This window comes from Bombina bombina, chromosome 5, assembly GCF_027579735.1.
Source record: "Bombina bombina isolate aBomBom1 chromosome 5, aBomBom1.pri, whole genome shotgun sequence".
NCBI classification, from domain to species: domain Eukaryota; kingdom Metazoa; phylum Chordata; class Amphibia; order Anura; family Bombinatoridae; genus Bombina; species Bombina bombina.
In genome coordinates, this window is record NC_069503.1 from 638,014,988 (window position 1) to 638,042,363 (window position 27,376).

At 39.5% G+C, this 27,376-nt stretch overlaps 1 protein-coding gene across 1 annotated transcript in view; it reads right to left on the bottom strand.

The window, feature by feature from the left end:
* MARCHF11 (membrane associated ring-CH-type finger 11) overlaps positions 1-27,376 on the bottom strand; it is a 438,545-nt gene that overhangs the window by 138,244 nt on the left and 272,925 nt on the right. The window contains exon 3 of the mRNA XM_053715821.1: positions 4,153-4,345. Within this exon, the coding sequence (XP_053571796.1) occupies positions 4,153-4,345 (193 nt within the window). The remainder of the gene's footprint in view (positions 1-4,152; positions 4,346-27,376) is intronic.

Genomic DNA, 27,376 nt, shown 5'->3' on the forward strand with positions numbered 1-27,376 from the left:
TGGCGTTAGCCGTGAAAACCAGCGTTAGAGGCTCCTAACGCTGGTTTTAGGCTACCTCCGGTATTTGGAGTCATTAAAAAAAGGGTCTAACACTCACTTTTCAGCCGCGACTTTTCCATACGCAGATCCCCTTACGTAAATTGCGTATCCTATCTTTTCAATGGGATTTTTCTAACTCCGGTATTTAGAGTCGTGTCTGAAGTGAGCGTTAGAATTCTAACGACAAAACTCCAGCCGCAGAAAAAAGTCAGTAGTTAAGAGCTTTCTGGGCTAACGCCGGTTCATAAAGCTCTTAACTACTGTACTCTAAAGTACACTAACACCCATAAACTACCTATGTACCCCTAAACTGAGGTCCCCCCACATCACCGCCACTCGATTAATTTTTTTTAACCCCTAATCTGCCGACCGCCACCTACGTTATACTTATGTACCCCTAATCTGCTGCCCCTAACACCGCCGACCCCTATATTATATTTATTAACCCCTAACCTGCCCCCCACAACGTCGCAGCCAGCTACCTACAATAATTAACCCCTAATCTGCCGACCGCAAAGCGCCGCCACCTACGTTATACTTATGTACCCCTAATCTGCTGCCCCTAACACCGCTGACCCCTATATTATATTTATTAACCCCTAATCTGCCCCCCTCAACGTCGCCTCCACCTGCCTACACTTATTAACCCCTTATATGCCCAGCGGACCGCACCACTATTATTATAAAGTTATTAACCCCTAATCCGCCTCACTAACCCTATAATAAATAGTATTAACCCCTAATCTGCCCTCCCTAACATCGCCGACACCTAACTTCAATTATTAACCCCTAATCTGCCGACCGGAGCTCACCGCTATTCTAATAAATGTATTAACCCCTAAAGCTAAGTCTAACCCTAACACTAACACCCCCTAAATTTAAATATAATTTTAATCTAACGAAATTAATTAACTCTTATTAAATAAATTATTCCTATTTAAAGCTAAATACTTACCTGTAAAATAAATCCTAATATAGCTACAATATAAATTATATTTATATTATAGCTATTTTAGGATTAATATTTATTTTACAGGTAACTTTGTATTTATTTTAACCAGGTACAATAGCTATTAAATAGTTAAGAACTATTTAATAGCTAAAATAGTTAAAATAATTACAAATTTACCTGTAAAATAAATCCTAACCTAAGTTGGACTCAGCCAATCAGAATCAAGTTCAATCCGATTGGCTGATCCAATCAGCCAATCAGATTGAGCTCGCATTCTATTGGCGGAACAGCCAATAGAATGCGAGCTCAATCTGATTGGCTGATTGGATCAGCCAATCGGATTGAACTTGATTCTGATTGGCTGAGTCCATCAGCCAATCAGAATATTCCTACCTTAATTCCGATTGGCTGATAGAATCCTATCAGCCAATCGGAATTCGAGGGACGCCATCTTGGATGACGTCCCTTAAAGGAACCGTCATTCTTCAGTTGGACGTCGCCGGATGAAGATGGGTCCGCGGTGGAGGTCTTCAGGATGGAGCCGGTCCTCATCGGATGAAGATAGAAGATGCCGCTTGGAAGATGATGGTTGCCGGTCCGGATCTACTCTTCTTCCCGGATAGGATGAAGACTTTGGACCCTCTTCTGGACTTCTTCAGTGGATGTCTAGCCCCCGCTTGGGTTGGATGAAGATATCGGAGCCAGGATGGATCGGTGTGATACCCGGTGAGGTGAAGACAAGGTAGGATGATCTTCAGGGGCTTAGTGTTAGGTTTATTTAAGGGGGGTTTGGGTTAGATTAGGGGTATGTGGGTGGTGGGTTGTAATGTTGGGGGGGGGTATTGTATGTGTTTTTTTACAGGCAAAAGAGCTGAACTTCTTGGGGCATGCCCCGCAAAGGGCCCTGTTCAGGGCTGGTAAGGTAAAAGAGCTTTTAACTTTAGTAATTTAGAATAGGGTAGGGCATTTTTTATTTTGGGGGGCTTTGTTATTTTATTAGGGGGCTTAGAGTAGGTGAAATTAGTTTAAAATTGTTGTAAGATTTTCCTTATGTTTGTAAATATTTTTTTATTTTTTGTAACTTAGTTCTTTTTTATTTTTTGTACTTTAGTTAGTTTATTTCATTGTAGTTATTTGTAGATATTGTATTTAATTAATGTATTGATAGTGTAGTGTTAGGTTTAATTGTAGGTAATTGTAGATATTTTATTTAATTAATTTAATGATAGTGTAGTGTTAGGTTTAATTGTAACTTAGGTTAGGATTTATTTTACAGGTAATTTTGTTATTATTTTAACTAGGTAACTATTAAATAGTTCTTAACTATTTAATAGCTATTGTACCTGGTTAAAATAATTACAAAGTTACCTGTAAAATAAATATTAATCCTAAAATAGCTATAATATAATTATAATTTATAGTGTAGCTATATTAGGATTTATTTTACAGGTAAGTATTTAGCTTTAAAAAGGAATAATTTATTTAATAAGAGATAATTAATTTCGTTAGATGTAAATTATATTTAACTTAGGGGGGTGTTAGGGTTAGACTTAGGGGTTAATAATTGAAGTTAGGTGTCGGCGATGTTAGGGAGGGCAGATTAGGGGTTAATACTATTTATTATAGGGTTATTGAGGCGGATTAGGGGTTAATAACTTTATTATAGAAGCGCTCAGGTCTGCTCGGCAGATTAGGGGTTAATAAGTGTAGGCGACGTTGTGGGGTGCAGATTAGGGGTTAATAAATATAATATAGGGGTCGGCGATGTTAGGGCAGCAGATTAGGGGTACATAGGGATAATGTAAGTAGCGGCGGTTTACGGAGCGGCAGATTAGGGGTTAATAATAATATGCAGGGGTCAGCGATAGCGGGGGCGGCAGATTAGGGGTTAATAAGTGTAAGGTTAGGGGTGTTTAGACTCGGGGTACATGTTAAAGTGTTAGGTGCAGACGTAGGAAGTGTTTCCGCATAGCAAACAATGGTGCTGCGTTAGGAGCTGAACGCGGCTTTTTTGCAGGTGTTAGGTTTTTTTTTCAGCTCAAACAGCCCCATTGTTTCCTATGGGGGAATCGTGCACGAGCACGTTTTTGAGGCTGGCCGCTTGCGTAAGCAACTCTGGTATCGAGAGTTGAAGCTGCGTTAAATATGCTCTACGCTCCTTTTTTGGAGCCTAACGCAGCCTTTATGTGGACTCTCAATACCAGAGTTATTTTTATGGTGCGGCCAGAAAAAAGCCAGCGTTAGCTTTTCGGGTCGTTACCGACAAAACTCCAAATCTAGCCGTTAGACTTTATAATGGTGTTTATAACAACCTCCTCACAATATAAACAGGTATGATTTAGTACAGAAGGAGTACCTTCTGACATGTCAGAGTCCACCATAGCTCAGGTTATACCCACAGAAGGACACAAATAAAAATGTTTTTTTAATATAGAAAACTGCACCTTTATACTCCCAATGGCTGGGGCACTCACCACCTCCAAGACCCAGACAGTTAACAGAGGAAACACTCTTCTCAGGTTCAAAATACACTGATTAATTAACCCCAACTGTTCAATAAACCCCCTTCAGAGGATATTAACCCTTGATCCTATCAAGGTATAAATGAGTCACACTGTGACCCTGTTATAGCGTTTTATGTGTAAAAATTGAAACAATCTTACCTCCAGGATACATGTTGTGGAACAGAACACAGTCTCTCAAGTGTGACAGTCTTATAGCAACGCTCCTGACATGGACTTGAGTGAGAGAAAGCAGGCAGTGAAACACATCACCACTGATTGCTTAGGAGCTGTTAGCAGTAGTCTGGATGGTTTCACAGAAAAACTTTCCCTGCATCTCCAGACTCTAACTTTCTTAGACATGACATGACTACTTAAAACTCCAGTCCTATCTTGAAGGGCAGATACCCTTTTTCAGGACTCTCCGAATCTTCTGCCACTTCCCTGCCACCTCCAAATATGACAAAAGGCAAAGAATGACTGGGGTAATTAGGAAGTTGGAGGGATATTTAAGTCTTTTGCTGGGGTGTCTTTGCTTCCTCCTGGTGGCCAGGTGTTGTATTTCCCAACAGTAAGGAATGAAGCCATGGACTCTCCCTATCTTAGGAAGGAAATATGTCTAAACTTAATATATCTACTGTTCTCATATTCACAACTTACCTATACAAACTAGATCCATAAAACCGTACATCCCATAGCAGACTTGGAATAAAATGTCTCTTCTTTGCCATACTGCATATGGGCTAAAAACTGACCAAAGAAGCCAAGTCACACTTGACACCAAGAAGAGTGATCCAAGGATTACAGCAATCATTTGAACCTTTTCAACAAGTGTTACAGTAATGAGTTGCCACTGAAATAGAAATAAAAATTAATTAATGCGACAAAATATACAAAACTGTTACATATTTTAACGTTTATATTGTTCATAGCACCACAAACTGAACACAAATATGGTCTTGCAAGATTCTGGCTAAAATATGTTAAAACTAAGATAACAAATATAAGAAAATTTCAGGTTTAAAAAAAATAAAATTATCATTAACATTTAAATAACATAAATTATGCTTACCAGAAAATTAATTTCCTTCTGTTTAAAGAGAGTTCACGGCATCATTCCTTACTGTCAAGAAATACTGAACCTGGCCACCAGGAGGAGGCAAACACACACAGCCAAAGGCTTAAATACCTCTCCCACTTTCCCCATCCCAGTCATTCTGTCGAGGGAACAAGGAACAGTAGGATAAATATCAGGGTATAAAAGGTGCCAGAAGAAAAATATAATTTAGAGGGACGCCCATCGGAGAACACTACTTATACAGAAGGAAATTAAATTATCTGGTAAGCATAATTTATGTTTTCCATTTTAATATAAGGAGAGTCTACGGCATCATTCCTTACTGTTGGGAAACTTATACCCAAGCTCTAGAGGACACTGAATGATAACGGAGGGACAAAAAGAGAGTGGCGGACCCTCAGCTGAGGGCACCACAGCCTGCAAAACCTTGCTTCAGCTGAAGCAACAACATTAAACCTGTAAAATTTAGAAAAAATATGTAAGGGGGACCAGGTAGCCACTTACAAATCTGATCCATAGAGGCCTCGTTCTTAAAGGCCCAAGAGGAAGCCAATGCTCTAGTAGAATGAGCCGTAATTCTCTGAGGAGGCCTATGTCCCGCTGTCTCATAAGCTAAGCGTATAACACTCCTCAACCAAAAAGATAAGGAAGTCGAATAGACCTTCTGACCCTTACGCTTCCCAGAATAGGCAACAAACAAGGAAGAAGTTTGTCTAAAATCCTTAGTAGCCTGAAGATAGAACTTCAAGGCGCGAACCACGTCAAAATTATGAAGCAAATGTTCCTTCAAAGAAGAATGATTAGGACACAAGGAAGGAACCACAATCTCTTGATTGATGTTGCAGTCTGACACAACTTTAGGAAGAAACCCTAACTTAGTACGTAGGACAGCCTTATCAGAATGGAACACCCGATAAGGAGGCTCACATTGCAAAACGGCAATCTCAGAAACTCTGCGTGCAGAAGCAATAGCCAGTAGAAAAAGAACCTTCCAGGACAACAACTTAATGTCAATTTCATGCATAGGCTCAAATGGAGCCCGCGGCAAAACCTTAAGAACAAGAGGCTCAAGGAGCCTTAAATCTGAACACAGGTCTGATCCTAATCAGAGCCTTAACAAAAGACTGTACATCTGGAAGCTCTGAGAGCCTCTTGTGCAGTAAAACAGACAGGGCCGATATCTGTCCCCTCAGGGAACTGGCAGAAAGACCCTTCTCCAGTCCATCCTGGAGAAACGATAGAATCCTGGCAACCTTAACTTTATGCCAGGGGAATCCATGCTCTTCAAACCAGAATAAATAGGTTCTCCACACCTTATGATAGATGTGACGAGTAACCGGCTTACAAGCTTGAATGAGAGTATCAATCACTCTCTCAGAAAAACCTCTCTTGCCTAGGACTAAGCGTTCAATCTCCAAGCAGGCAGCCTCAGAGAATTTAGATTTTGATGAACAAAAGGACCTTGTTCCAGCAGATCCCTGTGACAAGGTAACTTCCCTGGAGAAGATGACATCCCCACCAGATCCGCAAACCATGTCCTTCGCGGCCACGATGGAGCAATCAGTATCACTGATGCCTGCTCCTGCTTGATGCGGGCCACTACACGAGGAAGGAGTGGTAACGGCGGGTAAAGGTACAGATAAATCCAATAAATGACTTGATGACCCCTGGGCAGGAGAGCTATGTTTAACCTTTCGGTTGCGTTTGGCAGGGCAAGGTAAAGCACTGAGGGCCTCAGACACTGCCGTTTCTAACTGCGCTGTAAAGTCTGATGGGAAAAGGCTCCCTCCAGATGGAGGATCAGGCATGCTACGGGAAGCTGCATGTGATGAGGGAGATGACTGATGGGTATGCATCTCATGGGACGGCGAGTCCTCAGAGGTGGACGGCTCAGTGGTACTAAAGGGGTTAACCTTCTTAGACCTAATAACTTTGTCAAGGCATGTGGAACATAGTTAAGAGGGCGGGCATACCAAGGCCTCCTCACAATATAAACAGGTATTACTATTTGGAATAGAGGGTGTACCCTCAAGAATATCAGAATCCTCCATAGCTTAACTAATGACAGTAGGACTCAGAATAAAAACAATCTTTTTATTTCTCACAAAAACGGCACCTTTATACTCCCAATGGCTGGGGCACTCACCACCTCCTAGACCCAGACAATACAGCTCGGTCAGGAAAGAAGAAATTAAAGTGAGACCACTCCAGGTCACGTGGTGCACAAGGCAAGACCGCCCCTGCTATGAGAAAAAGCGCGCCAAGCTACAATCTGCGCAGCATTCAAAGTGAAAGTAAAAACCTGTGTATTCCAGCCACATAACAAATAGTCTCTGCGCCCAATAAAAACTCTCACATAAAGCAGCAAAAAAATGAAACACATTTGATTAATCCCCACTGTTCAATAATCCCCCTCAGGAGACATTAACCCATGATTCTATTAAGATAAAAGGAGCCACACTGTGACACTGTCTTCTAAAGTTTCCAACATATGTAAAAATTTAAACAATCTTACTAGAATCCATGCTGTGGAACAGAAACACAGCCTCTCAAGTGTGACAGTCTTGTAGCATCGCTCCTGACATGGACATGAATAAAATGAGCAGGCAGTGAAACTCGTCAGCACTGATTGCTTAAGGAGCTGTTAGCAGGCAGTCTGGATGGGTTCGCAGAAAGACTCTCCCTGCATCTCCAGACTCTAACTTTCGTCAATCCTCTCACTGAGAGGCTGACAAGACTACTTAAAACTCCAGTTCCATTTTGAAGGGCAGATACCCCTCCTAAGGAACTACTCCAAAAACTTCTGACACTTCTCTGCCATCCTCCTGTGACGAAAGGCAAAGAATGGCTGGGGGATGGGGGAAGTGGGAGAGGTATTTAAGCCTTTCGCTGGGGTTCTTTGCCTCCTCCTGGTGGCCAGGTTCAGTATTTCCCAACAGTAAGGATGATGCCGTGGACTCTCCTTATATTAAGAAGGAAATTTTTGTTAAAGAGACTTGGAGAAGCATTTTCTAGCATATTTTTAAAGACCAGCACTTAAAGAGCATAAAATATTAAATAATTTCAGTTTACTACTAAAATCAAATTTCTCTCTGTGGCCACGATATTCAAAAGCATCTTTAGACCAACAAGAAATTGCCTGTTTGGGTTTGCCAGGCTCACAGTCCGTCAGTCTAGTGATATATTCTAAAAACCGTGGGCTGAACCTTGTGCTGACGAGTGACGATGTGTCTCCCATAGCAAACAATGGGGATCACAACTTGAGCAAAATTAAGCCGACATCGCCACTGAGCTGCGATGTAGGCGGCCAGTGGAAAAGGTGCCATCTTTAAGGCGTATTTAGACAAAATAGACTGTGCGTTCGCAAAAATAAAAAATCTATTCTGTGTAGTAGCACTTCAAATTATGCATATGTATATTCAGTTTCACAGTAAATTTACTAGATTTGTCACACTGAGAAATATTGCCACTGAAAAGCAGGCAACCATGATATGAGATGGAGGACAGTGCTTTCAACATTAGAAACCCCCGGCGATGTTTCCCCATTAAAAAACAGGTTACTCCCAAGGAACGCCCAGTAAACTCCCAGAGAACATCTATATATTTGTCATGTCTGCAATCTACTTTGTTAATAAAGACAAAAAACAAACAAAAACTTCCTATTAAAACTATAGAAGCTGGGGATTGTATACTACAATGTTATAATATGTTTGTAAACTATAAGCGTGATTGTACTAACCTATTGTATCCTTACACATGTATTTCCACTTATGTTATGATTTCTATTGCACGTTCTCAATATTCATATTTACATTATACATTACATTGTGATGTTACTTTTGTAAAAATGTTTTATATATATATATATATATATATATATATATATATATATATATATATTTATAGTTAGATATATATTGTGCAATATGAATATTGTGATTATAATTGAACGTCCTCAATATAATGTAAATATGAATATTGAGAAGGCGCAATAGCAATCTGTTAAAATACATGCCTAAGGACACAAAAGAAGATTAGCACAATGATGCTTACAGTTTACATGCATATTCTAACATCATGCTATAACAGATATACATTAAACAATGTATATACATATATCATATACCCACAACCCCCCTGCACCTATAGGTGTATTATTGATATGTTTAATTCACTATTGTATTGTACGAACAAATATTGAGTTTCTGTTCTTTAGACTATTTCACCAGCTTTCTCTACATCGCAACAAATCCCTTTTTAATATCTCGCTGCCTAGTGGCACTTTAGATTATCAGGGCCTGTATGCTATGTTAAAAAGCAGATAGGTAGAATGAGAAGGGTGCACATATCTATAGAACTATATCACAGCTGTTTTGCAAAAATAATTTTAATGGTTATACATTGTGGACACACTGCTGTTATTCAGGGCTTAAAAGTATTTTTGCAAAAAAAGCTCCCATATATTTCTACAGATATGTGCAAGCAACTAGGTAACATAGTAGATGGCATTCACTACCTGCTTTAGTAATGATTTCCACAATTGTATTGCTCTTTACAGTGAAAAAAAGTTTCTGTTGCAGGAGATAAAATCTCCTTTCCTCCAACCTTAAATTATGACCTCACAATTTTCTTGGAATAAACAAAGCTTCTGCCATCTCTGTGTATAGGCTTTGAATATATTTATATAAAGTAATCATGTCACCTCTCAAGCACCTTTTTTTCTGGAGAAAACAGACCCAGTTTGGCTAGCCTCTCCTCATAGTTTAAATTCTCCATTCCCTTATTAGCTTTGTGGCCCTCCTCTGAACTTTTTCTAGTGCTGCAATATCTTTTTTTGTGATCGGTCCCCAGAACTGCACTCCATACTCAAGGTGAGGTCTTACCAGAGATGTATATAGTGACATAATGATGCTTTCCTCCAGTAAATCAATGCCTCCTTTAATACATGATAGTATCTTATTAGCCTTTGAAGCCGCTGCTCTGCATTATGCACCCATCTTTAGATTGTTATCTATTACTACTCCCAAATCCCTTGTCCCATTTAAATAATACATTGCCTGCTTATTTTTACTTTCAAAATGTAGAACCTTCCATTTCCCCGAATTAAATTTAATTTTCCATTTACCTGCCCATACTTCTAATTTTTGCAGATCCCTTTGTAACCAAAGTTCATCCTGCTCTGACCTAATGACCTTACTTAACTCTGACCTAGATTTGGAGTTTGGCGTTAGCCGTGAAAACCAGCGTTAGAGGCTCCTAACGCTGGTTTTAGGCTACCGCCGGTATTTGGAGTCACTCAAAATAGGGTCTAACGCTCACATTTCATCTGCGACTTTTCCATACCGCAGATCCCCTTACGTAAATTGCGTATCTTATCTTTTCAATGGGATCTTTCTAACTCCGGTATTTAGAGTCGTTTCTGAAGTGAGCGTTAGACATCTAACGACAAAACTCCAGCCGCAGGAAAAAAGTCAGTAGTTAAGAGCTTTCTGGGCTAACGCCGGTTTATAAAGCTCTTAACTACTGTACTCTAAAGTACACTAACACCCATAAACTACCTATGTACCCCTAAACCGAGGTCCCCCCACATCGCCGACACTCGAATACATTTTTTTAACCCCTAATCTGCCGACCGCCACCTACGTTATCCTTATGTACAGGTAATGAAGGAATATGTACAGCGCCAATAAAGGCTAAGGGATAAATATAAACACTAAAAACGAAATATACCTGCTAAGGCTGAACAAGAATTTATTACAATACAACAGTATTGGTACCAATAGATAAAATGGGTAAAAAACAGTTAATAAAAACAGTTGTTAAAAACAATGGTAAGGTGGAGTGTTGTGCTGATACACTCACAAAGTGCAAATAGCAATTGGGTCCAAGGGGTGGAAAACTAAAATGGTGAAATCCACATGGGCTTTTGGACACACAAATGAACAAAATGTGTAAGCAACATAAAAATGTATGCGACTTAAATGTGCAACATGATAGTGCAAATGTTGTGCAACATGAGTGAAAGTAATCACTATGTGTGTAAAAGATAAGGAAAGATAATTCACATCAAAAATTCAAAAAATCACAATAAAATATAATATATTGAAAAGTCCCGATGGCACTGCAGTGCAAAAAATATTAAATCACAGGTGAATAACTGCCATTGAGTGGAAAATGTGGAAAAAGGGGGGGTATACCCAAGGCAAAAAGAGGAAATCCAGTGAAAAAATGAAAATAAAAATCAAAAAACAGATACAAAAATGATGTTCAACAAAGGATTAAAAAAGAACAAAAAAGAACAAAAAGAGTGTTGTAATCCAAAAAACAGTAAATTAAAAGGCAATCACATGAAGGAACCTTGAATCCTGAGGGGTAGAGTTCCCAGGCGAATCCTAACAACGGTCAGCTCTTTGTCCAATGTCCTAGAGATGTCCCTGTAAAAAAAGGAGTACCATAGCGTAACAAGTCCTCAAAGTGGTTAAAATACTTGGAATAATGCTTACCAACAGGTCTACGCGTTTCGGCCCCAAAATAAGGCCTTTATCAAGACTGCTGAAGTGGTAAGCTGAGTGCCTTTAAATAACAGTGTCACTTAAGTGACCGGATATGGCTCTGGAATTCACTTCCGGTTTCGCCATAAGTAAAAAAGAGTTTAAACAGGGTATTTACCATGTTTAACGTGTTTAAAATGTCATATGGAGATAGAGTGATCTTGTATTTTATGTTTATATATGTGTCTTTGATATTTAGTGTCATTTAGTTCACTGTACCTTGAGCCCCTCATGATCATGATGTCACTTCCGGTTTACCGGAGTAAACATTTTTAGCTGATTCTACATTTTTGGTGGCCTCTGGTTATGAATACTAGTTAGAAGATATACTTCAAAGATGTACTTTGGTATATTTACAGCTTAAACACCTATATTTTTATGGTGACGATTTTGTCATGATTTGATTGGTCGTGACATCATGATCCAATTCCTATGGTCCTATTGGTTTAGAGAAGAGGTGTGTGGGTAATAGTCCTCCTGATTGGGTGTTGAGATGTCAAAAAATGTTTAAAGACAACAAGGGGACAGATTGTTTCGATAACAAAGGGGATATAAATCCAAATGCCCATTTTAACAATAAAGAAGCCCATTAGCTTATAAAAGAGCCGTTTTAAATGATTAGCCATTTCAAAATAGGGAAAGGCTCTAGAATGATTGGAGATAATATGTATGTCTTCTTCACTGTTAGTGCATAAATCATATGTTCTATACCAAGTTTTAGTATATATATCTTATCCCATACTATGTACTTTCTCCAATGTATATAATGATAGACGATATGCTTTATATTGGATTATATGAGGTTTATTTTGCTCTGTGAACAAGTGCTGCTTTAGGTATTTATAAATGTTTTTAAGGTACAGCAGCATAGTAAGGGATATAATCCAATAGTAGCATAGTGGTAGAGCAGTAGAACAGGAAAATCACTAATCCTATAAACCCAATCATATAAATTTAATCAGGTTTAGGAGAGTGCTTTAGCAGTGCGTCAGATTTATCTTACACTGTCTGGAAAAGCGGCTGTGGTTTTTTTTTTTTTTTTTTAAAAAAAAAAAAGGGGCTGTGGTTTTTGAAAAGAAAAAGAAAAAGTGTAAAATATGAGTGTAAGGGAGACTTAATGGGGGTATATCTATATGTCTTGAGTCAAAGTTTTATACATACTTATCACTGAGTTCAGTAGCCTCAGTGAATTCCACAGAGGAGGATGTGTTAATACCTCTTATCTATATTGACATTATAAAGCCATACATAAGAGACCTCTCGATCACTAAGGTCATTTAACGAGCAGTGATTGGGTGGGTCTGTGCACTACCCAATAAATAAGAAGCTTGGTAGTGGCTACCAATAGATATATGAGATATAAGAGAAACTCCTGTGGATTTCTTATGAGCAGAAAATGATGAACTTCTGAGGTGGATATAGCTTATAAGACCAGATACCTGGACTATATATATTATAGCCCTAGAAATGTAGGGAGGATCTGACAGGGATAATATTGGATTCAGATTGAGGGGATAGTCTGATGCATATTCTATAGTAAAGACTTCATATGCCTTTAGGTCAGGGGTTAAGTGGTAATGGAAGCGAAGACTATTTTGGAGGGAATGCTTGGTCAATCTATGTCTGAAGTGTGTATTTCTCGTCAAAGCTTGGGAGTTTTTGATAGATACATTTAATAAGGATTCTGGAGAGCATCAAATCCAATGGTGTCATCGTACTGTTAGATATAGTCATAGATTAGAATAGATGGTTAAGATCCTCTCTATTGTTTAGACCTTTTGGATGTAGACTGTCCAACAGGAAGATCCATTTGGATTCAGCTTTGAGAAGACTTTTGAGATCTTAACCATCTATTCTAATCTATGACTATATCTAACAGTACGATGAATGTATCTATCAAAAACTCCCAAGCTTTGACGAGAAATACACACTTCAGACATAGATTGACCAAGCATTCCCTCCAAAATAGTCTTCGCTTCCATTACCACTTAACCCCTGACCTAAAGGCATATGAAGTCTTTACTATAGAATATGCATCAGACTATCCCCTCAATCTGAATCCAATATTATCCCTGTCAGATCCTCCCTACATTTCTAGGGCTATAATATATATAGTCCAGGTATCTGGTCTTATAAGCTATATCCACCTCAGAAGTTCATCATTTTCTGCTCATAAGAAATCCACAGGAGTTTCTCTTATATCTCATATATCTATTGGTAGCCACTACCAAGCTTCTTATTTATTGGGTAGTGCACAGACCCACCCAATCACTGCTCGTTAAATGACCTTAGTGATCGAGAGGTCTCTTATGTATGGCTTTATAATGTCAATATAGATAAGAGGTATTAACACATCCTCCTCTGTGGAATTCACTGAGGCTACTGAACTCAGTGATAAGTATGTATAAAACTTTGACTCAAGACATATAGATATACCCCCATTAAGTCTCCCTTACACTCATATTTTACACTTTTTCTTTTTCTTTTCAAAAACCACAGCCCCTTTTTTTTTTTAAAAAAAAAAAAAAAAACCACAGCCGCTTTTCCAGACAGTGTAAGATAAATCTGACGCACTGCTAAAGCACTCTCCTAAACCTGATTAAATTTATATGATTGGGTTTATAGGATTAGTGATTTTCCTGTTCTACTGCTCTACCACTATGCTACTATTGGATTATATCCCTTACTATGCTGCTGTACCTTAAAAACATTTATAAATACCTAAAGCAGCACTTGTTCACAGAGCAAAATAAACCTCATATAATCCAATATAAAGCATATCGTCTATCATTATATACATTGGAGAAAGTACATAGTATGGGATAAGATATATATACTAAAACTTGGTATAGAACATATGATTTATGCACTAACAGTGAAGAAGACATACATATTATCTCCAATCATTCTAGAGCCTTTCCCTATTTTGAAATGGCTAATCATTTAAAACGGCTCTTTTATAAGCTAATGGGCTTCTTTATTGTTAAAATGGGCATTTGGATTTATATCCCCTTTGTTATCGAAACAATCTGTCCCCTTGTTGTCTTTAAACATTTTTTGACATCTCAACACCCAATCAGGAGGACTATTACCCACACACCTCTTCTCTAAACCAATAGGACCATAGGAATTGGATCATGATGTCACGACCAATCAAATCATGACAAAATCGTCACCATAAAAATATAGGTGTTTAAGCTGTAAATATACCAAAGTACATCTTTGAAGTATATCTTCTAACTAGTATTCATAACCAGAGGCCACCAAAAATGTAGAATCAGCTAAAAATGTTTACTCCGGTAAACCGGAAGTGACATCATGATCATGAGGGGCTCAAGGTACAGTGAACTAAATGACACTAAATATCAAAGACACATATATAAACATAAAATACAAGATCACTCTATCTCCATATGACATTTTAAACACGTTAAACATGGTAAATACCCTGTTTAAACTCTTTTTTACTTATGGCGAAACCGGAAGTGAATTCCAGAGCCATATCCGGTCACTTAAGTGACACTGTTATTTAAAGGCACTCAGCTTACCACTTCAGCAGTCTTGATAAAGGCCTTATTTTGGGGCCGAAACGCGTAGACCTGTTGGTAAGCATTATTCCAAGTATTTTAACCACTTTGAGGACTTGTTACGCTATGGTACTCCTTTTTTTACAGGGACATCTCTAGGACATTGGACAAAGAGCTGACCGTTGTTAGGATTCGCCTGGGAACTCTACCCCTCAGGATTCAAGGTTCCTTCATGTGATTGCCTTTTAATTTACTGTTTTTTGGATTACAACACTCTTTTTGTTCTTTTTTGTTCTTTTTTAATCCTTTGTTGAACATCATTTTTGTATCTGTTTTTTGATTTTTATTTTCATTTTTTCACTGGATTTCCTCTTTTTGCCTTGGGTATACCCCCCCTTTTTCCACATTTTCCACTCAATGGCAGTTATTCACCTGTGATTTAATATTTTTTGCACTGCAGTGCCATCGGGACTTTTCAATATATTATATTTTATTGTGATTTTTTGAATTTTTGATGTGAATTATTTTTCCTTATCTTTTACACACATAGTGATTACTTTCACTCATGTTGCACAACATTTGCACTATCATGTTGCACATTTAAGTCGCATACATTTTTATGTTGCTTACACATTTTGTTCATTTGTGTGTCCAAAAGCCCATGTGGATTTCACCATTTTAGTTTTCCACCCCTTGGACCCAATTGCTATTTGCACTTTGTGAGTGTATCAGCACAACACTCCACCTTACCATTGTTTTTAACAACTGTTTTTATTAACTGTTTTTTACCCATTTTATCTATTGGTACCAATACTGTTGTATTGTAATAAATTCTTGTTCAGCCTTAGCAGGTATATTTCGTTTTTAGTGTTTATATTTATCCCTTAGCCTTTATTGGCGCTGTACATATTCCTTCATTACCTGTTCTTTCCTTTGGGGGTTGGTTAGACCCTTTATTTGTACTCAGCATAAGGGAATATCTTAGCGCTTGGCTACCACACCTCGTTATCCTTATGTACCCCTAATCTGCTGCCCCTAACACCGCCGACCCCTATATTATATTTATTAACCCTAATCTGCCCCCCACAACGTCGCAGCCAGCTACCTACAATAATTAACCCCTAATCTGCCGACCGCAAAGCGCCGCCACCTACGTTATCCTTATGTACCCCTAATCTGCTGCCCCTAACACCGCCGACCCCTGTATTATATTTATTAACCCCTAATCTGCCCCCCACAACGTCGCCTCCACCTGCCTACACTTATTAACCCCTAATCTGCCGACCGGAGCTCACCGCTATTCTAATAAATGTATTAACCCCTAAAGCTAAGTCTAACCCTAACACTAACACCCCCCTAAATTAAATATAATTTACATCTAACGAAATTAATTAACTCTTATTAAATAAATTATTCCTATTTAAAGATAAATACTTACCTGTAAAATAAATCCTAATATAGCTACAATATAAATTATAATTATATTATAGCTATTTTAGGATTTATATTTATTTTACAGGTAACTTTGTATTTATTTTAACCAGGTACAATAGCTATTAAATAGTTAAGAACTATTTAATAGCTAAAATAGTTAAAATAATTACAAATTTACCTGTAAAATAAATCCTAACCTAAGTTACAATTAACACTACACTATCAATAAATTAATTAAATAAACTACCTACAATTACCTACAATTAACCTAACACTACACTATCAATACATTAATTAAATACAATTCCTACAAATAAATACAATTAAATAAACTAGCTAAAGTACAAAAAATAAAAAAGAACTAAGTTACAAAAAAAATAAAATATTTACATACATAAGAAAAATATTACAACAATTTTAAACTAATTACACCTACTCTAAGCCCCCTAATAAAATAACAAAGACCCCCAAAATAACAAAATGCCCTACCCTATTCTAAATTACTAAAGTTCAAAGCTCTTTTACCTTACCAGCCCTGAACAGGGCCCTTTGCGGGGCATGCCCCAAGAAGTTCAGCTCTTTTGCCTGTAAAAAAAACATACAATACCCCCCCCAACATTACAACCCACCACCCACATACCCCTAATCTAACCCAAACCCCCCTTAAATAAACCTAACACTAAGCCCCTGAAGATCATCCTACCTTGTCCTCACCTCACCAGGTATCACCGATCCGTCCTGGCTCCAAAATCTTCATCCAACCCAAGCGGGGGCTGGCGATCCATCATCCGGTGGCTGAAGAGGTCCAGAAGAGGCTCCAAAGTCTTCATCCTATCCGGGAAGAAGAGTAGATCCGGCCCGGCAACCATCATCTTCCAAGCGGCATCTTCTATCTTCATCCGATGAGGACCGGCTCCATCCTGAAGACCTCCGACGCGGACTCATCTTCATCCGGCGACGTCTAACTGAAGAATGAAGGTTCCTTTAAGGGACGTCATCCAAGATGGCGTCCCTCGAATTCCGATTGGCAGATTGAGCTTGCATTCTATTGGCTGATCGGAACAGCCAATAGAATGCGAGCTCAATCTGATTGGCTGATTGGATCAGCCAATCGGATTGAACTTGATTCTGATTGGCTGATTCCATCAGCCAATCAGAATATTCCTACCTTAATTCCGATTGGCTGATAGAATCCTATCAGCCAATCGGAATTCGAGGGACGCCATCTTGGATGACGTCCCTTAAAGGAACCGTCATTCGGCTAGTAGGCGTCGGGAGAAGAGGATGTTCCGCGTCGGAGTTTTGCAAGATGGATCCGGAAGAAAGAAGATTGAAGATGCCGTTGATAGAAGACTTCATCCGGATCATGGACCTCTTCAGCTCCCGCTTGGATGAAGACTTCAGCCGGATCATGGACCTCTTCAGCCCCCCGCTTGGGCTTGGATCAGGACATCGGAGGAGCTCTTCAGGACGGATCGGTGAACCCGGCAGGGTGAAGATAAGGTAGGAAGATCTTCAGGGGCTTAGTGTTAGGTTTATTTAAGGGGGGTTTGGGTTAGATTAGGGGTATGTGGGTGGTGGGTTGTAATGTTGGGGGGGGGTATTGTATGTTTTTTTTTACAGGCAAAAGAGCTGAATTATTTGGGGCATGCCCCGCAAAGGGCCCTGTTCAGGGCTGGTAAGGTAATAGAGCTTTGAACTTTAGTAATTTAGAATAGGGTAGGGCATTTTGTTATTTTGGGGGTCTTTGTTATTTTATTAGGGGGCTTAGAGTAGGTGTAATTAGTTTAAAATTGTTGTAATATTTTTCTTATGTTTGTAAATATTTTTTTATTTTTTGTAACTTAGTTCTTTTTTATTTTTTGTACTTTAGCTAGTTTATTTAATTGTATTTATTTGTAGGAATTGTATTTAATTAATTTATTGATAGTGTAGTGTTAGGTTAATTGTAGGTAATTGTAGGTAGTTTATTTAATTAATTTATTGATAGTGTAGTGTTAGGTTTAATTGTAACTTAGGTTAGGATTTATTTTACAGGTAAATTTGTAATTATTTTAACTATTTTAGCTATTAAATAGTTCTTAACTATTTAATAGCTATTGTACCTGGTTAAAATAAATACAAAGTTACCTGTAAAATAAATATAAATCCTAAAATAGCTATAATATAATTATAATTTATATTGTAGCTATATTAGGATTTATTTTACAGGTAAGTATTTATCTTTAAATAGGAATAATTTATTTAATAAAAGTTAATTAATTTCGTTAGATGTAAATTATATTTAACTTAGGGGGGTGTTAGTGTTAGGGTTAGACTTAGCTTTAGGGGTTAATACATTTATTAGAATAGCGGTGAGCTCCAGTCGGCAGATTAGGGTTTAATGTTTGAAGTTCGGTGTCAGCGATGTTAGGGAGGGCAGATTAGGGGTTAATACTATTTATTATAGGGTTAGTGAGGCGGATTAGGGGTTAATAACTTTATTATAGTAGCGCTCAGGTCCGCTCGGCAGATTAGGGGTTAATAAGTGTAGGCAGGTGGAGGCGACGTTGTGGGGGGCAGATTAGGGGTTAATAAATATAATATAGGGGTCGGCGATGTTAGGGAAGCAGATTAGGGGTACATAGGGATAATGTAAGTAGCGGCGGTTTATGGAGCGGCAGATTAGGGGTTAATAATAATATGCAGGGGTCAGTGATAGCGGGGGCGGCAGATTAGGGGTTAATAAGTGTAAGGTTAGGGGTGTTTAGACTCAGGGTACATGTTAGAGTGTTAAGTGCAGACGTAGGAAGGGTTACCGCATAGCAAACAATGGGGCTGCGTTAGGAGCTGAACGCGGCTTTTTTGCAGGTGTTTGGTTTTTTTCAGCTCTAACAGCTCCATTGTTTCCTATGGGGGAATCGTGCACGAGCACGTTTTTGAGGCTGGCCGCTTGCGTAAGCAACTCTGGTATCGAGAGTTGAAGCTGCGTTAAAAATGCTCTACGCTCCTTTTTTGGAGCCTAACGCAGCCATTCTGTGGACTCTCAATACCAGAGTTATTTTTATGGTGCGGCCAGAAAAAAGCTGGCGTTAGTTTTTCGGGTTGTTACCGACAAAACTCCAAATCTAGCCGTCTGTATCCTCTGCAAAAATAGAGATGTCACTGTTTATTCCTTGCTCCAAGTCATTAATAAAAATATTAAAAAGAACAGGGCCCAGTACTGATCCCTGGGGGACTACACTGATTACCTTTGTAGTCCAATCTGAGTATGATCCATTCACTTCTACTTGTTGCTCCCTGTATTTTATCCAGTTATGTATCCATTCCCAATCCCTTAATTTTGTGCATTAATCTCTCATGTGGCACTGTATCAAACGCCTTTGCAAAATCTAAGTATATCACATCAATTGATTCCCCTTTATCTATATTTTTACTTACTTCCTCATAGAATCTAATTAGATTAGTTTGACATGATCTATTTCCCATAAAACCATGCTGATTTGAACTCATAATCTTGTTTACACGAATATGCTCATCAATATAATCCTTTATAACCCCTTCAAATATCTTCCCCACTATTGATGCCAGACTAACTGGTCTATAGCTTCCTGGATCATCCCTGCTTCCCTTTTTGAAGAGTGGCACCACATTAGCTTTACGTCAATCCTGGGGTACTATGCCTGAGGATAATAAGTCTTGAAAAATTAAGAGTAGAGGTTTGTCTAAAACAGTGCTAAACTCCCGTAACACGTTTGGGTGTATTCCATCTGGTTTACCTTAATGTTATCCAGTTTTTTCCTGATATCCTCTAGACATAACCCAGTTAATAGTATGGGCTAGCATGTTCTAGTTTGTTCCAAAATATCCTTCATTCTTTCCTCTCTTGTGTATACTGAAGAAAAGAACTGATTTAGTACCTCAGCCTTCTCACTGTTACTGTTAAAGTGAAGGTAAGCTTTGATGAATGAAAGCCCGGTTTTGAAAAATACTATTAAAAACAGGGGTACTTTCATTCATCAAAGTTAAGAAAGCAGCTGTTTTGTTTAAAAACTTACCTTTCTTGTTTTCACAGCCAGAGCAGCCTCCCCCACCCGGAGATCCTCTTATCACGTCAGCAATGACTAATCCGGCTTCCTCCAATCACGGCATGGCCTCCCTGGGGGGAAAGCCGTGATTGGAGGAAGCCGATTAGTCATTGCTGACGTGTGAGAGGACCTCTGGGTAGGGGAAGCTGCTCTGGCTGTGTAAAGAAGAAAACATATTTTATGCTTACCTGATAAATTTATTTCTCTTGAGGTGTATCCAGTCCACGGATCATCCATTACTTGTGGGATATTCTCATTCCCAACAGGAAGTTGCAAGAGGACACCCACAGCAGAGCTGTTATATAGCTCCTCCCCTAACTGCCATATCCAGTCATTCGACCGAAAACAAGCCGAGAAAGGAGAAACCATAGGGTGCAGTGGTGACTGTAGTTTAAATTAAAAAATGACCTGAATTAAAATGACAGGGCGGGCAGTGGACTGGATACACCACAAGAGAAATAAATTTATCAGGTAAGCATAAATTATGTTTTCTCTTGTAAGGTGTATCCAGTCCACGGATCATCCATTACTTGTGAGATACCAATACCAAAGCTAAAGTACACGGATGAAGGGAGGGACAAGGCAGGTACTTAAACAGAAGGTACCACTGCCTGTAAAACCTTTCTCCCAAAAATAGCCTCTGAAGAAGCAAAAGTATCAAATTTGTAGAATTTTGAAAAAGTATGAAGCGAAGACCAAGTCGCCGCCTTGCAAATCTGTTCAACAGAAGCCTCATTTTTAAAGGCCCAAGTGGAAGCCACAGCTCTAGTAAAATGAGCTGTAATCCTTTCAGGAGGCTGCTGGCCAGCAGTCTCATAGGCTAAGCGGATTATGCTTCTTAGCCAAAAAGAAAGAGAGGTTGCCGAAGCCTTTTGACCTCTCCTCTGTCCAGAGTAGACAACAAAGAAAGCAGATGTTTGACGAAAATCTTTAGTAGCTTGTAAGTAAAACTTTAAAGCACGAACCACGTCCATATTGTGTAATAGACGTTCCTTCTTTGAAGAAGGATTAGGACACAAAGATGGAACAACAATCTCTTGATTGATATTCTTGTTAGATACCACCATAGGTAAAAACCCAGGTTTGGTACGCAGGACTACCTTATCCGCATGGAAGATCAGATAAGAGAATCACAATGTAAAGCAGATAACTTAGAGACTCTACGAGCCGAGGAAATAGCTTCCAAAAAAAGAACTTTCCAAGATAAAAGTTTGATATCTATGGAATGAAGAGGTTCAAACGGAACTCCTTGAAGAACCTTAAGAACCAGATTTAAGCTCCATGGCGGAGCAACAGGTTTAAACACAGGCTTGATTCTAACTAAAGCCTGACAAAATGCCTGAACGTCTGGAACATCTGCCAGACGCTTGTGCAAAAGAATAGACAGGGCAGAAATCTGTCCCTTTAAGGAACTAGCTCACAATCCTTTTTCCAAACCTTCTTGGAGAAAGGATAATATCCTGGGAATCCTGACCTTAATCCATGAGTAACCCTTGGATTCACACCAATAAAGATATTTACGCCATATCTTATGATAAATTTTCCTGGTGACAGGTTTTTGTGCCTGTTTTAAGGTATCAATAACTGACTCGGAGAAGCCACGCTTTGATAAAATCAAGCGTTCAATCTCCAGGCAGTCAGTCTCAGAGAAATTAGATTTGGATGATTGAAAGGCCCTTGTAGTAGAAGGTCCTGTCTTAACGGCAGAGTCCAAGGTGGAAAGGATGACATGTCCACCAGATCTGCATATCAGGTCCTGCGTGGCCACGCAGGCGCTATCAAAATCACTGATGCTCTCTCCTGCTTCATCTTGGCAATCAGTCGAGGGTGCAGAGGAAACAGTGGAAACACATAGGCCAGGTTGAAAGACTAAGGCGCTGCTAGAGCATCTATCAGCGTCGCCTCGGGATCCCTGGACCTGGATCCGTAACAAGGAAGCTTGGCATTCTGGCGAGACGCCATGAGATCCAGTTCTGGTTTGCCCCAACGATGAATCAATTGAGCAAACACCTCCGGATGGAGTTCCCACTCCCCCGAATGAAAAGTCTGACGACTTAGAAAATCCGCCTCCCAGTTCTCTACACCTGGGATATGGATAGCTGATAGGTGGCAATAGTGAATCTCTGCCCAGTGAATTATCTTTGAGACTTCTAACATCGCCAGGGAACTCCTTGTTCCCCCTTGATGGTTGATGTAAGCCACAGTCGTGATGTTGTCCGACTGAAATCTGATGAACCTCATTGTTGCTAATTGAGGCCAAGCCTGAAGAGCATTGAATATCGCTCTCAGTTCCAGAATATTTATTGGAAGGAGTGTCTCCTCCTGAGTCCACGATCCCTGAGCCTTCAGGGAGTTCCAGACAGCACCCCAACCTAGAAGGCTGGCATCTGTCATTACAATTGTCCAATCTGACCTGTGAAAGGTCATACCTTTGGACAGATGGACCCGAGATAGCCACCAGAGAAGAGAATCCCTGGTCTCTTGATCCAGATTTAGTAGAGGGGACAAATCTGTGTAATCCCCATTCCACTGACTGAGCATGCCAAGTTGCAGTGGTCTGAGATGTAGGCGTGTAAATGGCACTATGTCCATTGCCGCTACCATTAAGCCGATTACTTCCATGCACTGAGCCACCGAAGGGCGCGGAATGTAATGAAGAACACGGCAGGAATTTAGAAGCTTTGATAACCTGGACTCCGTCAGGTAAATTTTCATTTCCACAGAATCTATCAGAGTCCCTAGGAAGGAAACTCTTGTGAGTGGGGATAGAGAACTCTTTTCTTCTTTCACTTTCCACCCATGCAACCTCAGAAATGCCAGTACTATGTCCGTATGAGACTTGGCAATTTGGAAGTTTGACGCCTGTATCAGGATGTTGTCTAAATAAGGGGCCACTGCTATGCCCCGCGACCTTAGGACCGCCAGAAGCGACCCCAGAACCTTCGTAAAATTTCTTGGGGCTGTAGCTAATCCAAAGGGAAGAGCTACAAACTGGTAATGCCTGTCTAGAAAAGGCAAACCTGAGAAACCGATGATGATCTTTGTGTATCGGAATGTGAAGATAAGCATCCTTTAAATCCACTGTAGTCATATATTGACCCTCCTGGATCATAGGTAGGATGGTACGAATAGTTTCCATCTTGAATGATGGAACTCTGAGGAATTTGTTTAAGATCTTTAGATCCAAAATTGGTCTGAAGGCTCCCTCTTTTTTGGGAACCACAAACAGATTTGAGTAAAATCCCTGTCCCTGTTCCTCCCTTGGAACTGGATGGATCACTCCTATAACTAGGAGGTCTTGTACACAGTGTAAGAAAGCCTCTCTCTTTATCTGGTTTGCAGATAATTGTGAAAGGTGAAATCTCCCTTTTGGAAGGGAAGCTTTGAAGTCCAGAAGATATCCCTGGGATATAATTTCCAACGCCCAAGGATCCTGGACATCTCTTGCCCACGCCTGAGCAAAGAGTGAAAGTCTGCCCCCTACTAGATCCGTTACCGGATAGGGGGCCGTTCCTTCATGCTGTCTTAGAGGCAGCAGCAGGGTTTTTGGCCTGCTTACCTTTGTTCCAGGTCTGGTTAGGTCTCCAGAACGTCTTGGACTGAGCAAAAGTTCCCTCTTGTTTTGCAGTAGAGGAAGTTGATGCCGCACCTGCCTTGAAGTTTCAAAAGGCACGAAAATTAGACTGTTTGGCCCTTGATTTGGACCTATCCTGAGGAAGGGCATGACCTTTTCCTCCAGTGATATCAGCAATAATCTCCTTCAAACCAGGCCCGAATAGGGTCTGCCCCTTGAAGGTAATGTTAAGCAGCTTAGACTTTGAAGTAACGTCAGCTGACCATGATTTAAGCCATAGCGCCCTGCACGCCTGGATAGCAAAACCAGAATTCTTAGCCGTTAGTTTAGTCAAATGAACAATGGCATCAGAAACAAAAGAATTGGCTAGCTTAAGTGCTCTAAGCTTGTCAAGTATGTCATCCAATGGAGTCGCTACCTGTAAAGCCTCTTCCAGAGACTCAAACCAGAATGCCGCAGCACCAGTGACAGGCACAATACATGCAAGGGGCTGTAGGATAAAACCTTGTTGAATAAACATTTTCTTAAGGTAACCCTCTAACTTTTTATCCATTGGTTCTAAAAAAGCACAACTGTCCTCGACAGGGATAGTAGTACGCTTTGCTAAAGTAGAAACTGCACCCTCCACCTTAGGGACTGTCTGCCATAAGTCCCGTGTGGTGGCGTCTATTGGAAACATTTTTCTAAAAATAGGAGGGGGAGAGAACGGCACACCTGGTCTATCCCATTCCTTATTAATAATTTCTGTAAACCTTTTAGGTATTGGAAAAACATCAGTACACACCGGCACTGCATAGTATTTATCCAGTCTACACAATTTCTCTGGCACTGCAATTGTATCACAGTCATTCAGAGCAGCTAAAACCTCCCTGAGCAACACGCGGATGTGTTCAAGCTTAAATTTAAATGTAGAAATATCAGAATCAGGTTGCATCATCTTCCCTGAGTCAGAAACATTACCCACAGACTGAAGCTCTCCTTCCTCAGCTTCTGCATATTGTGAGGCAGTATCAGACATGGTTCATAAAGCGTCAGTATGCTCTGTATTTCGTCTAACCCCAGAGCTATCTCGCTTTCCTCTAAATTCAGGTAGTCTGGCTAATACCGCTGACAGTGTATTATCCATGACTGCCGCCATGTCTTGTAAAGTAAACGCTATGGGCGCCCTAGATATACTTGGCGCCATTTGAGCGGGAGTCCCTTGAGCGGGAGTCAAAAGATCCGACACGTGGGGAGTTTGGTACACATTCTAAGAGGGGGTTCCACCATGGCTTTTAAACATAATGAACAAGGAGTTTCCTCTATGTCAGACATGTTTGTACAGACTAGCAATGAGACTAGCAAGCTTGGAAAACACTTTAAATCAAGTTAACAAGCAAATGTAAAAAACGGTACTGAGCTTTTAAAGGATTACTGTTTTTTACTTTTTTCGTTACTCAATAGTCCCATATTTTGTATAATTATCATCTGTTAAAAGCTACTAACCTATATTTTGTATAAAACGAAGCTTACAAACCTTATATTTTAACTAAATATTACCCGGCCATGACATCACCTTTCCCAGCCCATCGTTTTCGGCATAGTGTGTATATGAAATGATTGACCTATAACATTTCGCTCCTATGCATATCATTACCAGTATAACCCTTCCTAATAAGCCTGCGCGTCAATTCAGCTAAATCGCGCATGCGCATTTGTAATTGTAGAAGCCGAAGTTACCCACATTTCTGTTAGTTTTACGCTTGCGCATTGGAGGGAAAATCTATTGAATCGGTTATCCAGACTTTCTACGTATTAGATAACATTGACACGTCTTATATCTAGCTAAATATTGTACGGCTGTTTACAATTAAAAAGAACTAAAGCAGTAATTTTTTTTGTTCAGTTTATATGTAAACAAGCTGACACTAAGCACCCACACTATACTACACTGTTCTACCCCCTATACCGGCGCCCCCGGAGCCCCCCGCAACTAAATAAAGTTACTAACCCCCAAACCGCCGCTCCTAGACCCCGCCGCAACTCTTATAAATGTATTAACCCCTAAACCGCCGCTCCCGGAGCCCACCGCCACCTACATTATACCTAGTAAACCCTATCCTGCCCCCCCCTATACCGCCGCAACGAAATAAATGTATTAGCCCCTAAACCGCCGCTACCGGAGCACACCGCCACTATAATAAATATGTTTTAGACTTCTATCGGATGGAAGATTTCTTCAGCGCCGCCTGGATGATGACTTCATCGGATGGAAGATTTCTTCAGCGCCCCTTAGATGATGACTTCTGCCGCTCCGAATCTCCTCTTCGGTTCCATCGGTGGTCGGCTTGCTGAACACGACTCAAGGTAGGATGATCTTCAGGGGGGTAGTGTTAGGTTTATTTAAGGGGGGTTTGGGTTAGATTAGGGGTATGTGGGTGGTGGGTTTTAATGTTGGGGGGGGCCTGTATTTTTCTTTTACAGGCAAAAGAGCAGTTTTCTTTGGGGCATGCTCCGCAAAAGGCCCTTTTAAGGGCTGGTAAGGTAAAAGAGCTTTGAACTTTTTTAATGTAGAATAGGGTAGGGCATTTTTTTTATTTTGGGGGACTTTGTTATTTTATTAGGGGGCTTAGATTAGGTGTAAGTAGCTTAAAATTGTTGTAATATTTGTTAAATGTTTGTAACTTATTTTTTTATTTTTTGTAACTTAGCTTTTTTTATTTTTTGGACTTTAGTTAGTTTATTTAATTGAATTTAATTGTAGTTATTTGTAGGTAATTCATTTAATTAATTTAATGATAGTGTAGTGTTAGGTTTAATTGTAACTTAGGTTAGGATTTATTTTACAGGTAATTTTGTATTTATTTTAGCTAGGTAGTTATTAAATAGTTAATAACTATTTAATAATTATTCTAACTAGCTAAAATAAATACAAAGTTACCTGTAAAATAAATATAAATCCTAAGATAGCTACAATGTAATTATTAATTACATTGTAGCTATCGTAGGGTTTATTTTACAGGTAAGTATTTAGTTTTAAATAGGATTCATTTATTAAAGTATAGTGTAGTGTTAGGTGTAATTGTAACTTAGGTTAGGATTTATTTTACAGGTACATTTCTCTTTATTTTAGCTAGGTAAGCTATTAAATAGTTAATAACTATTTAATAGCTAGTGTACCTAGTTAAAATAAATTGAAAGTTGCCTGTAAAATAAAAATAAATCCTAAGATAGCTACAATATAATTATTATTTATATTGTAGCTATATTAGGGTTTATTTTAAAGGTAAGTATTTAGTTTTAAATAGGATTCATTTAGCTAATAAGAGTTACATTTATTTAGATGTATTTAATTAATATTTAAGTTAGGGGGGTGTTAGGGTTAGTGTTAGACTTAGGTTTAGGGGTTAATCATTTTATTACAGTGGCGGCGGTGTAGGGGGGGCAGGATAGGGGTTAATACATTTATTATAGGTGGCGACGGTGTGGGGGGGGCAGATTAGGGGTTAATAAGTATAATGTAGCTTGCGGTGGACTCCGGGAGCGGCGGTATAGGGGTTAACATATTTATTATAGTGGCGGTGGGCTCCGGGAGCGGCGGTATAGGGGTTAACATATTTATTATAGTGGCGGTGGGCTCCGGGAGCGGCGGTTTAGGGGGTAATACATTTATT